General features: G+C 40.2%; 1 protein-coding gene across 6 annotated transcripts in view; it reads left to right on the top strand.

Moving 5' to 3' along the window:
• Myo5a (myosin VA) overlaps positions 1–11,787 on the top strand; it is a 231,618-nt gene extending 219,831 nt beyond the window's left edge. For all 6 annotated transcript variants that reach the window (XM_029561942.1, XM_029561943.1, XM_029561941.1 and 3 more), the window contains 6 exons: positions 1,325–1,414; positions 3,031–3,181; positions 6,203–6,485; positions 9,033–9,207; positions 11,289–11,369; positions 11,635–11,787. In XM_029561942.1, the coding sequence (XP_029417802.1) occupies positions 1,325–1,414; positions 3,031–3,181; positions 6,203–6,485; positions 9,033–9,207; positions 11,289–11,369; positions 11,635–11,787 (933 nt within the window). The remainder of the gene's footprint in view (positions 1–1,324; positions 1,415–3,030; positions 3,182–6,202; positions 6,486–9,032; positions 9,208–11,288; positions 11,370–11,634) is intronic.
• Positions 11,788–13,606: the final 1,819 nt, after the last annotated feature.

Below are 13,606 nucleotides of genomic sequence, written 5' to 3'. Positions count from 1 at the left end.
AGTCATTTCAGAAAAACATTCTTCAAAATTTAAGGGTTTTAGTTTGTTTTGTGCTTACTTAAGGAGGTAAATTTTATTCATCTAAACTAGTGATTTGATAAGAAATTAATCTTGGAAACTGAAGAGATGGCTCAGCAGTTAAGAGCACTGGCTGCTCTTGGAGAGGACCCAGCACCTACATGGTCGCTCACAAGCATCCATAACTTCAGTTCCAGAGGAATCTGACACCATCCTCTCACCTTTCTGGGCATTGCACAACATGGGTGAACTTACACACATTGAGGCAATACATTAATACACAAAAAAGAAATTAATCTTTTCTCATAGTATATCCTGTTCCTGGTACACTTGTACTATATGAAGTGACTACCAAGGATCAAAGACAGATGTTCTCCTACAGCTTCTAAATGCTCATGGTATGCTGTGATGTAGTCAGAGAATACATATAATTTTAAGCCAGACATGGTGATACACTTGGGAGATGGAGGCAAGAAGATCAGAAGTCTGAGACCAGCCTCTTACCTTAAAACAAGAGAGAGGAGCTGGAGAGATGGCTCAGCAGTTAAGAGCACTGACTGCTCTTGCAGAAGACCTGGGTTTGAATCCCAGCACCACATGGCGGCTAACAGCCATCTACAACTCCAGTTCTAGGCGATCCTGCACCCTCTGATCTCCATGACATGGATGCACCTACCTACATGCAGGCATTACACTCATACACATAAAATAAAAATAGTAAATAAAAATTTTTAAATGAGGGGGAGTGCTAAATATGTGGGTATATGTGTGTATATATATATATATAAAATCATTCATGTGTGTGAATATGCAGGTATCTGTGGAGTCCAGAGGAAACAATGAGTTTTGTTTCCCCCCTTCCACTGTGGCCCATTCTGGTGAAGAGCCAATCAACTTCCCCATCTACTTAAAACAGGACTTCCTCTATCCCTGGTTCACGGCTTAGAAATTTTATTGTTGATGAGTTTTCATCCAAGCTATGTTTGAATGCTTCAAACTATTTGTTCTTCAGAACAAAAAATATTATTCCTTTTTGTCCTTTTAGTTCTTTCTGATTCCCTTCATTAACCCCAAGCAAAGTGAGTTTGTGTCAGCTATGAATTGAATTCTTTCCTGGATAGCAAACAGCCAGTGAACCTGTGGCTGAAACTCTGCTAGCAATGACATAACACTGAAATGTGGTATATTTTTGTAGTAGTTTATGACAGTACCTGAAAGAAGCTGGTTTTCTGTGTCTGTTCAGCGTTTTTCCCAGATTGTTATTTCCCTATGGATGAGACAAATTTAGACTTATTCTTTCTTTCAGAAAAGAGGTGACGATTTTGAGACTGTCTCCTTCTGGCTCTCTAACACATGCCGATTTCTGCACTGTTTGAAGCAGTACAGTGGAGAAGAGGTGAGAAAGCCTGGGCCAGAACACATGCTGTGCTTTTTCTGACCGTTTAAAGGGGAAATTTTAAAAGCACAAAATGTTTGAATCATGGTAACTTCAAAACCCCATATTAGAGGGGGCTTGGAAGTTCATTGCTTCACTGGTACTTGTTTTCTACCAGTGAACTGAGCAGTGTAGTTTCTTCCTTCATAGAGTCTGAGAAAGCACAGCAAAAATGAAATAAGCATCAATCAGTGAATACTTACCAGAAATGAAACTTGGCGTAAATATGTTATGGCATTCTCCGTAAAATTAAGATTGGCATGCAGAATTTTTTAAAGAAATGAATTTGTTCAAGGTAACCACAGTACCTCAAAGGTGATTAAAACAAGGCATACTCCAAGATCCCATATGAATCTTGGCACATGTCTGAAAATGTATGCTGCTTTTATCTGCAACGAAGTGTTCATTAGTTGTTTGAAAGATTTCAACAAACTGTAAAACAGTAAACTACTGTTTATTCTTTATTGAGAGCTGCTTAATATGACAGCACTCAATATACAGGATATTTGTGCTATTTAATTTTTACAATATCTCATGCAGGATGAATTAAAACCCAGTATTATCGATGAAGAAATTGAAGTTCAGTGAGGCTCATCAATCTGCCCAAGGCCTGTTGGCTGTTATAAGAAACAGAGCTGGGCTTCTGCATCTGACCACCCTCAAGAGCCATGGCCTAACCTGCTCCCTGCTGCCTACATCCTTTCCAGGGAGGCAGGCAGAAGTTGATGAGTAGCACCCTCTGGCATGCAGAGGCAGAGGGCTGCCCTGGCAAATGACAGGACAGATAGGGATGAGCAGAGACACCTGAGGGGATGGGCCTGAGAGGGAAGACTCCTGAAAGAGGTCACAAGCTGCACCCCATCGGCCCCATGTTTAGATCCTGTCACCAAGTAGAATATAGGAAGGCAGACATTCCACTGAGAGCAGAGTCCACCTAGTAAGCAGCTGGCTTTATCACTAGGCAGTGCCAAGTGAGCATTGTGCCTGGAAGAAACGCCTCTTGTCCAGTGAACTTCCCTTTTTAACACATTACTGAGCGATCTGTTCTAAGATCTAAGTGAAAATTGTAGTGCAGATATTATGAAGTATAATAAAACAAAGTTGTTCCCTTATTTACCAGTCTGTGTGGAAATTGGTCTATTCAAGAAGACTATGTGCGCCTATGGGTGCAGTGTGTATGAATAAGACTATATTTAAAGAGTTAAGAGATTAGTACTTTCAATTATGTTTTTAGTGTTGGCAGTAAACCTGCTATTTTATAATAAAACATTTGTTCTTTTTTTTTCAAGTTAGATTCCCTCAACTGGTTTTGTCAACATTGCTTTTAGAAAGCCTTAAATCCAGGTTGCCAGGCTTATCTGTCATTCATAGGTTAGTAAGAAGTAGAAGAGGGAGATGACAGAAGCAGATAAACAGAAACCAGCATTTCAGAATGATTGTCCTGCTCTCAGAGTAGGGGAATAGAAACTTCTGAAATAGGGAGTGGAAACAGCGTGAAGGTGCAGAGCAACCTGGAGACAGTGAGGCAGACAGACACTTGGCTTCTTGGACATCGTTAACTTACATTCTGACTCTAGGGCTTCATGAAGCACAACACATCTCGCCAGAATGAACACTGCCTCACCAACTTTGACCTGGCTGAGTATCGGCAAGTGTTAAGCGACTTGGCCATTCAGATCTACCAACAGCTAGTACGAGTGTTGGAGAACATCCTTCAGCCAATGATTGGTAAGATCAGTCTCCCTGCGTGTCACAACCTGTACGTCTCATGTGCTGGCCAATAAATGGCCAATGGAACATGTTCGAGGCTTGTATTCATGTGGAAAATAGAGTCTTAAGATGCAGGCCTAAAACTGTCTGAGGAATCTGAAAGCCCCTGCTGACTCTCCACATGGCTGAAACAGCAGAATTATCCAGTCCCCAGTGTTGACTGCTTCTGCCTGGAGGTTGTGCTGATTTTCAGCAGTAGACTTTGTCCCCTTGTTGCCTGTCCCTTGTCCAATTGTCAAAAATACTTCAAACTTCAAATTACTGCACTCCTGCCCAGGGCTCCCTAAAGGCACACCGAAAACCAAGGATAACAGAAAGGGTTTGCACTTTACCTAATGGTCTATATACAGTGAAATGTCCAGGAAGGCACTGTGACAGCAAGAACAGTTCTTACAGGTTTGTCCAGATACTCCATGCTGAGTTGTACATCTCCTGAAAATGTTAGAAGCAGCTTGGTTTAAAGTAGTGTTTCCCATTGGCTGAGTGGTGAGCTTCTATTTTTATGTATTGATCAAGTCTGTGCTTCTGTGTCCCTCTCTTTATGTGCATACTCATTCTGGACATTCATTTGTATACTGTGCTATCTATATTCCCTTTGGAATATGTAGCATGTATGAAAAGGAATTGGGAGCCTGTAGCATTGCAGGCTGCTAATTTTGAGTGTGGCAAATTAATCTTTTTTTCAAGTTATGAAACAAACTATAGGCTCTTAAAGACTACTTCAGCCCCCCCCTGCTGTTAACCATGTGTATAATTGTATATTTTCACTTTTCTCTGAAGGGCTCATAGATTCCACTTTCTTTCATAGGCCCATCAGTAACCAGCTAGGGGCATAAAAGGCTGAGGAAGTAATGTGAGATGGCAGTTATTTATTCTGTTGTCCCCTCAGAAGTCATGAATCTAAGGCAATATAGGTTGGCCAAAATGTAGGTGGTAACACAGAGGCAAAAAAGGCTGGCTCCCACCCATTGCCGCGTGCTTTTCCGTACATACACTGGCTGATCAAGAAGTCTGCTTCTAAGCTGTCTACTCTAAGCAATCTTCTTTATATTCCAGTCATTTAATAGCAGCAGCAACAGATTTTTCTGAGTCAGCATAAGATCCAGGGGAGCTGAGTTTAGCACAAGGAAACATAAAAATGAACCAGGCATGAATAAGGATGCCGTGCAAATTGGTGAAGCATTCCATTAAAAAAAAAAATGAACCAGGCATGCTTTATTTTTATTTTGCTTTATTTTTATGTGTATGAGTTTATTGTATATACCAATGTCATGCAATGCCCATGGAGGACAGAAGAGGGCATTGGATCCCTAGAACTGGAGTTATAGATGTTGTTAGCCACCATGTGGGTGCTGGGATTCAAACCCAGGTCTTCTGTAAAAGCAACTAGTGCTCTTAACCACTGAGCCATCTCTCCAGACCCATAGTCTTTGCTTTTAAGGGGCTCCCAGGCAGGGAGTGGGCATTTCAAAGTGGAAGTCTCAGAAGCTCTCTAAGGAGGCATAGGCCAAATACTGTGAGACTATGGGGGCGGGGCAGTACCACAGAAGCATGGGCTAAGTCCAGAGAAACTGAGACTGACTCAAGTCTCACTGCTGTTGTGGGAAACTGAAAGCAGGGAGCAGTTCAGCTCTCCCAACTCCACCACCACCTCTGTCAAGTCGAATGAAAGGCTGCTTCCTTGGGCCATGCCTTTCATACTGTTTTGTTGTTATCATTATTTTTTGTTTGTTAGTTTTGTTGGACTTTGGGATTTTTCTTTAAGTACTGGGTCAAATGCAAAGAACACTCATCTTAACTATAACTACTCACCACCTCTCAGAGATTTACTCAGACACCTATCACAGCACTGCTGCTGATAATTCGAGTTTATTTTTTTGCCTGTTTCATGTAAGTGCACCATATCATTGCATGCCCCCGAAGGCCAGAAAAGGGCATCAGATCCCCTGGAACTGGAGTTATGGACAGTTGTCAGCTGCCATGTGGGTGCTGGGAACTGAACCTGGGTCCTCTGCAAAAGCAGCCAGTGCTCTTAACCACTGAATCATCTCTCTAGCCCCCTGCTTCTTATTTTAGAAAATCTACCATTAAGATTACTTAACACTGGCTGGGCCTGGTGATGCATGCCACCTTTAATCCTGGCACCCAGGAAGCAGAAACAGACAGATCTCTGTGGCCAGCCTGGTCTACATAGAGAATTCCAAGGTAGCTGGGGCTACATAGTGAGACTCTGTCTCAAAAACAACAACAAAGATTACTTAATACTGTGGAAGAGTTTTGCATTTACGAAACTTATTACAGGGCTGGAGAGATGGGTCAGTGGTTAAGAACACTGACTGTTCTTGGGGAAGACCCAGATTCGAATCCCAGCACCCACATGACAGCTAACAACTGTCCATAACTCCAGTTCCAGGGGATCTGACAGCCTCTTCTGTTCTCCACAGGCATTGTGCAACACAGGTGCACTTACCTACATGCAGGCAATACACTGATACACATAAAATAAAAATAATAAATAAAATATTTTAAAAAACAAACATTACAGAGCTGGAGAGATGGCTCAGTGGTTAAGGGCACTGATTGCTCTTGGAAAGGACCCAGGTTTGATTCCCAGCACCCACATGGCAGCTAACAACCTTCCATAACTCCAGTTCCAGGGGAATTTGATGCCATCGTCACCTCTGTAAGCATTGCATGACATGGGTGCACTTACATACATTCAAGCAATATACTCATACACAAAAAATAAAAATAATAAATAAAATATTTTTTAAAAGAAACATTATTATGTTAAAGTTTAAAATCCAAAAGTCTGTTCTTGGGGTTCAGTTCCTTCTCTCACTATTTTGATTCTCAGATCATTTCCTCTGTGTGTGTGTGTGTGTGTGTGTGTGTGTGTGTGTGTGTGTGTATGTGTATGTGTGTGTGCATGAGACAGGCTTCCTTCCAAGTCATCTAACAGTTGAAATAATTCTGCAGTCTCAGGCATGCTAGAACATGAAACAATTCAGGGTGTGTCTGGGGTGAAGCCTACGGGGCTTCGAAAACGAACTTCCAGTATCGCCGACGAGGGCACCTACACGCTGGACTCCATCCTCCGGCAGCTCAACTCCTTCCACTCAGTCATGTGTCAGCACGGGATGGACCCAGAGCTGATCAAGCAGGTGGTCAAGCAGATGTTCTACATTGTGGGGGCCATTACCCTGAACAACCTCCTCCTGCGGAAGGACATGTGCTCCTGGAGCAAGGGCATGCAGATCAGGTGAGCAGATGCCAGCACATGTGGCAGCTTCCAAGCATTCCCCTTGAGTGGGTACACATGACCATGTGGCAAGGAGAGATGGCACAGAGCCCCCCTCCCTAAACCTGGCTGGCATTGTCCTTGTCACCGCCTCACCAGCAGACTCTTCTCATTGCTCAATAGGAAACCCTGCTCCTCTGTTAAGCTACCTTGTTTGAAGGAATGGAGGAATATGCAAAAATACACAAAGATGAATATTTTCTTTCTCTCCTTTTGTGTGTGCTTTGATTGTACAATAAGAAAGTATTAGAATATAATGAAGATTTCTAATATTTGGTTGCTTTTAGAAATACATTTGGGGGGCTGGAGAGATGGCTCAGCAGTTAAGAGCACTGGCTGCTCTTGCAGAGGACTCAGGTTCGATTCTCAGCACCCTCATGGCAGCTAACAGCTGTACATAACTCCAGTTCCAGGGGATCTAATGCCCTCTTCTGACCTCCACAGGCATTGCATGACATGGTGCACTTACATGTAGGCAATATGCTCATACACATTAAATAAATAAATAAATAAATAAATAAACAAACAAACAAACAAATAGAAATATATTTTGGCAAAGTATCTATGTCTATACCTAACACAATAAGAATAGGTTTAAAGAGATCTTTTACTAATACCTACATTTGAAGCAAACTATACTCCATTTTTTGTTTTAGTTTCTTGTTTGCTTGTTTGTTTTGGGGGGCAAGGGGTGGATGGTTGGTTTTTTTGAGAGAGGGCCTCCCTGTAGCCCCAGCTAGCCTGGTATTCACTATGTACACTGACTGGCTTTGATCTCATAGAGATCTGCCTGCCTCTGCGAGTGCTGGGATTAAAGGTATGTACCACTACGCCCAGTTTGGGGTTTTTAAAAATATTTTATTATTTTTTTTATTTTATGTGTATGACTGTATTGCCTGCATGTATGTAAGTTTAGCTGTGTCATACAATGCTCGCAGGGGTCAGAAGATGGCATTGGATCCTCTGGAACTGGAGTTACAGATGCTTGTTAGCTGCCATGTGGGTGTTGGGAACCAAACCTCAGTCTTATGCAAGAGCAGCCAGTGTTCTTAACCACTCAGTCATCTCTCCAATCCTGGGTTTTGGGAGTTTTTGTTTGTTTGTTTTGTTTGTTTTGGGGGTTGTTTTTTTTTTTTTGGTTGTTGTTGTTGTTTTGAGACAAGGCCCCACTTTACAGCCCAGCTGGCCTTGAACTCAGCCCTTGTGCCTTGGCTTTCCAAGTCCTAGTACCCACCATGCCCAGCAGTGACTCTCAGTTTTATACCCCTCAACTCCTCAACTTTGCCTCATTACATTAACATAACTGATTGTGAGGGTCAAATGGTTGTTTTTAAACAGCCAGGATATTCACTACGCTAGGAAAAAAAAAAAAAAAAAACATTTTCCTACAAAATCTCTAGTTATTCATAGGTTTGCATAGTGAGTTCCAGGACAGCTGGGGCTACAGGGAGACCCTTATTCACTACGCTAGGAAAAAAAAAAAAAAAAACATTTTCCTACAAAATCTCTAGTTATTTTCAGGAAACATTAGTATTCTAAATTTTCCATTCTTAACTACATTTAACTTTAAGATATTGCCTTCATTCAAAGAGAGAGTCTGTAAGTTTTGCTGTATACATGAACTTACTCATCTTTATTTTGTTTTTTTAGTTTTTTTTTTTTTTTGAAAGGATGTCATGTAGCCCACACTAATTTGAAACTCATGGTGTAGTCGAAGATAACCTTGACTCTTGATCTTCCTGCCTCCAGCTCCCAAGTGCTGGGATTCCAGTGTACCACCCCACCAGGCCCTGATGAAGTCACTCATATCATCATACCTCCTGTTTGCCTGATGACCAAGTTCTCTGTGTCCATTTGCCTAAACCGTAGTTTGACATCTGCTGTCAGGTGGCTGCCTCTTAAACCTTGGCGTCTGGGTCATTTCCTTGTCTCTTCAGGCTCTTCGAGGGCTTTCCTTGCCCTTCCTCCTTCCACCAATGGCTTTCCCAGGCCACCATTTCTATTTTCCAGGCCCTTCCCTAAAGAAGCTTGCTTAAAAGGCATATACTGGGGAGGGATCTGGTTATTCAGTCACCCAGTTTGGAGTCTGCCTTAAGAAAGAGTGCATACAGGAATATGAGGCTTCCCTGCAAAGGGAACCTATGTCTGAAATTGGAAGAGAAGCCAGAAACTTCTTTTTAGCTGTCCAGTAAGAACAGAGTCATATTATATATTGTTTCATTTATTAGCAATTCTAATAACTTTTCCTCTAATGACTTTGTTTCCATCTTCCAATAAAGAGTTATATTCTCTTGTCATTCAGTCTTACATAATTATAATTATAAGCCTCATGACTTTATAATGATAAATTTTAAAGCACAGCTGACTAGATTTTAGAAAATTGAACAAAAATACTACCTGTCATTTTAACTGACAAGGCTACATACACAAAATTAAGACATTTATATGACAGCACTCTACAATTTGCATTTTCTCTCATTTTCTTTTCTCTTTTTATTTTTGATATAGGTACAATGTCAGTCAGCTGGAAGAATGGCTACGTGACAAGAATTTGATGAACAGTGGGGCCAAAGAAACTCTGGAACCTCTTATTCAAGCCGCTCAGCTTTTGCAAGTAAAAAAGAAAACTGATGATGATGCAGAAGCCATCTGCTCCATGTGCAATGCTTTGACCACTGCCCAGGTACCGCAGCACTCCCTAGGGAATAGTCTAGCAGCCATCACAGGGGAACTTTAAAGACGTTGAGAAGTCTGGCTATTGGTGTCTCTACATTGACCTTCTCCCTTATCAGAGAAGATACATGTTTGTGTAAATCTGTAAAAAATGAGATTTTACTATTAATCAATCAGTGCTAGTCACAGTCATCTTTAGAGTATTCAACAGAGAGGATGGGTCTAGTGTTCTGCAGATTGTTCCAGGCCCCTGTATACCACCTGAAATAAAACAAAGTCCCTCATTGGGTGTATATTCTGTAGGGCTCATATTCTATAAAATCATTTCTAAATTACTTAATGATTCTTTGGACTTCTCTATTTTGGGCCAGCAAGATAGCTCGCTGGGTAAATAAAGGTGCTTGCTGCCAAGCCTGATGATCTCAGTTTAACCCCTAGGATCCACATGGTAGATAATAACTAATTCCTTCAGGTTGTCCTTTAATCTTCAAATGCCTGCCATAGCACATTGTGTGTGTGCATGCGCTTACACACACATGCACACCCACTAAATAAATGCAGATTTTTCTACTTTAAGATAGATAATTCTTATTCTTCCAATTCTAGAAATGATAAATTGACTTCCCATCACAAGGTTTCATACTTGTTGGGGAAAATATTTCAATAAAAATGAAACTGCTTCCTTTAATGAGCTTAAAGTAGGGGGAAAAAATGGAGTTCATGCAGCTGACACTGTAAAGATTTTAACAAATTCTGTGCTAAGAGCTTTGGAAGTGCTGAGGGTAATGACTCCCTTGTTCAGAGAGGTGCCTCTTAGCAGCTTTGGATTTAAGGATGGAAAAGAGTGGAACAGTATTGGGAAGATAGCAGCACAGGAGGCAAGGCTCCAGGGGGAGTGTGTCCTTCCCTTTTGCCTGCTACTTCCTGTGTTGACTCTTATATTTTCTTAATGTTCATCATGTATAACAGAAATCTTCATCTATGGCCAGCGTAATCCAACTCAATACTAGATAGTTGGAAACACAATTTATAGCTTTTTGTTTGTTTTTAGAAGGGTTGTTGGGTTGGGCTGGTTTGGTGTGCTTTGTTTTGAGACAGGTTCTCACTATGAAGCCCTGGCTGGCCTGGAACACCCTATGTAGACCAGGCTGGTCTTAAACTCACAGACATCCACCCACCTCTGCCTCCCAAGTGCTAGGATCAAAGGTGTGTGACACCACTCGCTGTGATTTGTAGCTTCTTTTTAGTAGATTTTTAAAAAGATTTTAATTTTGTATATAAATAACTTTCCATGTATGTAAATGCACCACATGCATTCAGTGCCCATGGAGGCTAGAAGAAGGTGTGGATACCCTGGAACTGGAGTTATGGATAGTTGTGAGCTGCCATGTGGGTGCTGGGAACTGAACTCAGGTCTTCTGGAAGAGCAGCTGGTGTCCTTAACTGCTGAGCCATCACTCCAGCAATTTGTAGCTTCTTAATGTTGAATTCATACTTATAGAAATACTTGTCAGGCATGGTAGCACATGCCTTTAGTCCCAGCATTTGGCAGACAGAGGCAAGTGGATCTCTGTGAGATCGAGGCCATTCTGGTCTACCTAGTGAGCTCACAGCCAGCTGGGGTTACAAGGAGACCCTGTCTCAAAAAACTAACCACCTGCCCCCACCTCTTCCCCCCCAAAAAAAACCAAGAAACTAAAACAAAAAATGGAGTGTAACTTTTCTTTAAATTTAAGTTTCAGTAAAAGATTTCTTTAGACCTATTCTTATTGTCTTAGGTATGGAAAGATATTTTGCCAAAATATATTTTTTAAATTTTTTATTTATATTTTTATTTTATGTGTATGAGTGTATTGCCTACATGTGTGTAAGTGCACCCATGTCATGAAATGCCCTCGGGTCAGAAGAGGGCATCGGATTCCCCTGGAACTGGAGTTATGGAAGGTTGTTAGCTGCCATGTAGGTGCTGGGAACAGAACCAAGGTCCTCTGCCAGAGCAGCCAGCACTCTTAACCGCTGAGCCATCTCCCCAGCCCTGTAATAAGTTTCTTAAATGCAAACAAATGGTTTTCAACCATTTTGTTTTCCCAGATTGTGAAGGTGTTAAATCTGTATACACCAGTTAATGAATTTGAAGAAAGAGTCTCTGTATCATTTATTCGCACTATACAGGTAAGAGGCTTTCTGTTTTTATTGATTCACCAACTGATTCTTTTGAATGAAAATTTAAAAATGTTCTTGTAAGATAATGTGTTTTTATCTTTTATTATTCCATTACATTTTGTAGCACATTAACTTGTTAAGTTTATAGTCCATAAACTTTTTAAAACAAACAATATTTTGATGAAAGATATTTTTGGTAGAAATTTTGGCTGAAAAATACTTTACAAATTGGAAGAACTGATACCCTGTTTATCTTTTTTCTTAATCTTCTCAGATGCGTTTACGAGACAGGAAAGACTCTCCTCAGCTGCTCATGGATGCTAAACACATCTTTCCTGTCACCTTTCCCTTTAACCCATCCTCCCTGGCACTAGAAACCATCCAGATCCCAGCCAGCCTAGGCCTGGGCTTCATTGCACGGGTCTGAAGTGACATTCAGGCAAATGTAGAGAATACATTTCTCCCTGGATAAGAACCGTGATCTTCAGTGAGCTACAAGAATGCATTTTTAAAGAGAAAGTACTCATTATCTCTCAAGACAAACTGGAAATCTGCCTAGACTACTTCCACTTGGAAAGAGAGAGACTCCTCTGTGCTGTGTGACCTTTAAAGCAACATTCCCTCTTGGTCTGTTGATGTCCGAGTTTACATTGCAGCCAGTTGCTGGAAGGGAGGCAGGGAGAGAGGAAAGGAAAGGAGGGGTTAAAGTAAGTCTTCAGCTGCCAGCATTTATTTTAAATTTTTTTTAGCACTGCATTTAAGTGGTATTCAAAAACATCAGTTCCACATAAAAGAACTGTTTTTAGGAAGTTATCAACAAAGAACCTCCTCTGTGCTAAACAGAAGAACTGAAAGAAAAAAATCATTGAATACATATCAGCTTAAAAGCCAATCATGTTGATATTGTCAAACTGGATCAAAAAAATAAACTGGCAATATGTAAAGTAATTGATCAAGTAGCTTTCTTATTTGTATCAGTATGATATAGAGATATTAAAGAATGCTGGTTTGCAATAGAGCATAGTTGCCCATTTGTACTATAGCTTACTGAGCATCATAAATTGCTGCTACATACTATCTCCTTATATAAATGATATTATTAGGCACTACCACAGTAAGCTTCTCTTTAATCATCTCTGTTTACAATTCAACCAGATCAGTTTAAACTGGATTATATGCAATTATCTACAGGTTCATCTGCACAAGTAGCAGACACTGGAGAAGTAGTGTAGTGATATGACACAGTGTTTGACATTTAGGCATAGGATTAGACACAGTGGCTGTTGTTGATGTCATTGTTTATTTGGGATGTATTACATTGATATGCTTATTAATTTATGTGTGTGGATATCACACCATGGTACAGTATTCCCAGATCTGATTCTTTCCATGCATATTTTCAACCTTGGCAGGTTTTCTTCTTAATTTATTAAGCATTAACCTCAGTCACTATCTAGGAAGCACTGTCAGAATACTCATGATTCGGGTCTTAAAACTTTATCCTGTAAGTTATTTTTTTTAAGGTATATAGTTATAATTCAGGGATTTTAGGTGTTGCAGCCTCTATAAATGTTCTCAGATACCATTAGATACTTTAAAAATATCATCTTAGAAATACATTAAGAAGACTTATGTAATAAATATAAAAAGATTATTGAATTTTATAGAGGATTTGGTTCACTAAGACCCAGATTCAAAGTTTTCATTATGAAATTCTAATGAAATATATTCTTTTTTTCCTGGAAGTCTTGTTTAATGAATCCTTCAGGTTGTGCAAAAGCAAATTCTTTGCTTTCATTACCGTGGTTCCTAATATAACAATGACATATCTTATTTAAATATGTGCAATATTATTTATGAAAGTAAAACTGTTTTGAGTCAGTTATAAATACTGCTGTTAAAAGAAAATTATTGTCCATTAACTTATTAGAGCCTCAGTTTCTTTGTTTATAAAATAAGAGGGCTGGACAACTGATTTTTACAGTCCCTTCCCCCTCTAAAGTTCTCCCAGTGCTTGGCTCCTAGAGAAAAGGGACACAGTTACTTGTCTATTCTCTGTTGTAGAGACTAGTATATAGTGCCTGTCAATTCCCTAGGGTTAATGCAATGAAGTCACAAGTTTATGTGCCCACAATCTTTTCTCAAGGTATATGATTTAGGTACATGCTTTTAGAAAGTCCTAATATGTTATTTGAAAGTTAAAGTAATTTTTGTTACATGGTATACTGTTTTATTGTTTAGGGGTT

This window comes from Nannospalax galili, unplaced genomic scaffold, assembly GCF_000622305.1.
Source record: "Nannospalax galili isolate Female #2095 unplaced genomic scaffold, S.galili_v1.0 scaffold213, whole genome shotgun sequence".
Classification (NCBI taxonomy): Eukaryota; Metazoa; Chordata; class Mammalia; order Rodentia; family Spalacidae; genus Nannospalax; species Nannospalax galili.
The sequence above is the reverse complement of the archived record's forward strand: the minus strand, read 5'-3'. Positions and strand labels throughout refer to the sequence as shown.